A 3531-nucleotide genomic window follows, 5' to 3' on the forward strand; every position below is an offset into this window, starting at 1 on the left:
ATCCCCAAACAGACGGACAAACCGAACTGGTGAATCAAGTAGTAGAAGATATGCCGAGTTCATATGTAATGCAACAACCATCTAAGTGGGAGGACTATCTGCACTTGGTCGAAATTGTGTATAACAAGAGTTATCATAATTTCTTGCAGATGAGCCCATTTGAAGTTTTGTACAGATGTAAATGTCACACACCCTTTGGCTGGGGGGGACTATAGGACAAGTTAATGCTGGGGCACGAAATGTTAAAAGAGATGGAGGAAATGGTCAAGAAGGTAGGATCCAATTTGAAGGCATCCCATGATAAGCAAAAGAGTTTTGCCAATAAGAAGTTGAATTTTAAAGAGTATCAATTAGGGGATGATGTGTATGTGAGGATTCGAGCAAAAAGGAATACGCTACAATGGAGTGGGTGCACAAAGCTGGCACCTCGGTTTTGTGGACCATTTCAAATCTTGGCAAGGGTTAGGCCAGTGGCATACCAGCTCACCGTACCAAGCCATATTTGGGTCCACAATGTCTTCCAATGGAGTGGGTGCACGAAGCTGGCACCTCGATTTTGTGGACCATTTCAAATCTTGGCGAGGGTTAGACCAGTGGCATACGAGCTCACTGTACCAAGCCATATTCAGGTCCAAAATGTCTTCCATGTGTCAGTATTAAAAAAAATATGTTTATGATCCTAAGCACATAGTTTGTTGGAAATATGTACAGGTAAAGAAGAATCTTAAGTAGGCTAGTTAATTGCAATGTTAAAGAAAAACTGACTTTAATCTACTGTTCCAGGTCAAACCGAAAGGAGAATTCTTGGTTGAGCTGTTGAGTATTCTCGAATGGAGAGAAGTAATGCTGCAAAAACGAGCCATCATCCAGGTTAAAGTGTTATGGCAGCACTTTGGACCAGATGATACCACCTGGGAGGATGAACAACTCATGAAAGAAGCTTATCCAAAGCTGTTTGAGGCTGGAAAACATCGGGATGATGTTTGATTTCAGGGGGGAAGATGTAATGTTCCCAGAAAAGCTGTAAATATTTTATTTACCACTGTAAGAAAACAAACTGGATAATATTGTTATTTCTACTTGGATTGATAATATTGCTAATTTCTGAAGTTAGAAAATGATTGAGTAATAATAGATTTTGTAACTTCTCATAAAGAAGTTGGAAAGAGGAAGTTGCCCATAAAAACCCTAACTATCTCCCCTAACTGAAAACACTCGAAGGAAAAGGGGGTGGGGGGAGGAAAAAACCATGCTGTAAGGTCAGACGGGAAAAAAAAGGAAAAAGGAATGCTAAGTCTGGTGATGACCAGATAGCATTAGCACTATGTGCGAAACTTGCTGAAGACAGTAGTCTTGAAAGCGGGATTGGGGGAGATTTGGTCTTGAAGACGAATCTCATGGTCGGGAGGATGACAAACAGAGCATGAAAAGGTGATTGAGATCGTTGGGATCTAATGCTCAGGAAATACAGGTAAGCAGTACCTTCGATAACCACACTGTGACACATACTGTTGTGTTTTGATTAATTATGAGTGTTGTAGAGGGAGCGAGCTCCCAAACATATAAATTATCTGACATTTCATTGTCAACAGGGTTTATAAGGGTTTATAATTGTACGTGGAATGGATACTGTCAGGCCAGGAGTAACTCCAGTTTGGCAGAAAACTCAGAAAAACTGATTCGATTTATTACATTAGGTAGCTATTGTTATATACAAGAATGTGACTGCTCAGTTCATCTTCTGATGACTGTTCACATTCCAGGTTCACCCAACTGTAGAGGATTAGGTGTCAACATTCCCCCCCTTAATCTGAAGGGATGTTGGTGAGTCCAAGCATCATTCTGAATCTTTCAAGCTTTTCTCTTCCAAGCGCTTTGGTGAAGATGTCTGCAATTTGCTCATTTGTGGAACAATGACAGAGATGGATTGTTTTGGCCTCAACATGATGTCAGATCAGATGATATTTAGTATTGATGTGCTTTGTACGATCATGGAACTTTGGATTCTTGGCCAACTTTATTGCAGAGGTGTTGTCAATCATGAGTGGAGTTGATTGTACTTGTTTTACCTGCAAATCTTTAAGAATTTTCCTGAGCCACACAATTTCTTTCGTTGCTTCAGCTGCTGCCACGTATTCTGCTTCTGTTGTGGAATCTGCTGGAACTGATTGTTTGTGTGATCTCCAAGAGACAGCTCCTAATCCAAGACTCATAGCATATCCTGAAGTAGATACCCCACTTTCTTTGTCTCCATCGAAGTCTGAATCAGAGTATCCAATCAAGCTGAAGTCGTTCACCTGTGTATACTTGATTCCAAGGTCTTGAGTTCCCTTCAAGTACCTTAGAACTCTTTTTGCAGCAGACCAATGTCCCTCACAAGGCTTTTGCATAAACCTGGAGAGGATTCCAACAGCAAATGAAATGTCTGATCTGGTAGTAGTGAGGTAGATGAGACTTCCTACAAGCTGTCTATACTTTGTTGCATCCTCAAATTCCTTTCCTTCAATAGATGTGAGCTTTAAGTTTTGTTCCATTGGAGTAGAAAGAGGATTGCACTCTGTCATGCCAAATCTGTTTAACAAATCTCCAATGTATTTCTTTTGAGAAAGAAATATGGATTTTGGATGTTGGGTTACTTCAATGCCAAGATAGTAATGAACATAGCCCAAATCAGTCATTTCAAAACTTTTCCCCAATTCCTTCTTTATGGATGCAATGTAGCTTTCATTGTTCCCTATCATTAAAAGATCATCTACATATACCACAAGATATACAACTGTTTTGCCAAATTTCTTGACAAATAAAGTTGCATCATCAAGATCAAAATGATTGAAGTTGAGTTTCAGAAGATTCTCAGTTAGTTTTTCATACCAGGCTCGCGGTGCTTGTTTGAGGCCATACAAGGACTTCACAAGTTTGCATACTTTTTGTTCATGTCCTTTCACAGCAAATCCTTCAGGCTGGGACATAAAAACATTCTCTTTTAGATCTCCATTCAAGAATGCAGATTTTACATCCATTTGATGGACTTTCCAACCGTTCTGAGCTGTTAGTGCAAAGAGTGTCAGGATGGTGGCCCATTTTGCTATGGGGGCAAAAGTTTCCTCATAATTGACCCCTTCCTTCTGTGCAAAACCTTTTTCCACAAGCCTAGCTTTGTGCTTGTCAAGTGAGCCATCAGCTTTGTATTTGTTCTTGTAGACCCACTTGCAGCCAATTGGTTTGGTTCTAAATGGAGGATCAACCAGCTTCCAAGTGCCATTCTTTATTAGGGCATCATACTCCTTTTGCATTTCTTCTTTCCATTCATCATGAGAAGCAGCTTCTTTAAGGAAGTTGGTTCAAAATCTGTAGACAAGTTCAATTCACAATCATAAGTAACATCCATATCAACAGGTGAATTAGAGTCATCTACATCACCTCCATCTTGTCGGTTTGAATTTCTGGTTCCTGTTTTTCCAATTTCATCAGGAGGAACACTTTCAAGTGTCTTTGTCAACCACTTTGGGGGACCTTTCTAAGATGGTCCAG

The 3531-nt window shown here is 40.1% G+C and overlaps 1 protein-coding gene across 1 annotated transcript; it reads left to right on the forward strand.

Moving 5' to 3' along the window:
• The first annotated feature begins 251 nt into the window (after positions 1 to 251).
• Positions 252 to 987, forward strand: LOC149139085 (uncharacterized). Its single transcript, XM_089450588.1, has 2 exons — positions 252 to 629; positions 784 to 987. Exons 1-2 carry the CDS (start codon positions 252 to 254, stop codon positions 985 to 987), a joined length of 582 nt encoding a protein of 193 aa, XP_089306714.1.
• The last annotated feature ends 2544 nt before the right edge of the window (positions 988 to 3531 follow it).

Source organism: Pinus tabuliformis, chromosome X, assembly GCF_031772625.1.
Source record: "Pinus tabuliformis cultivar Carrire ecotype Pingquan chromosome X, CPIR1, whole genome shotgun sequence".
NCBI classification, from domain to species: domain Eukaryota; kingdom Viridiplantae; phylum Streptophyta; class Pinopsida; order Pinales; family Pinaceae; genus Pinus; species Pinus tabuliformis.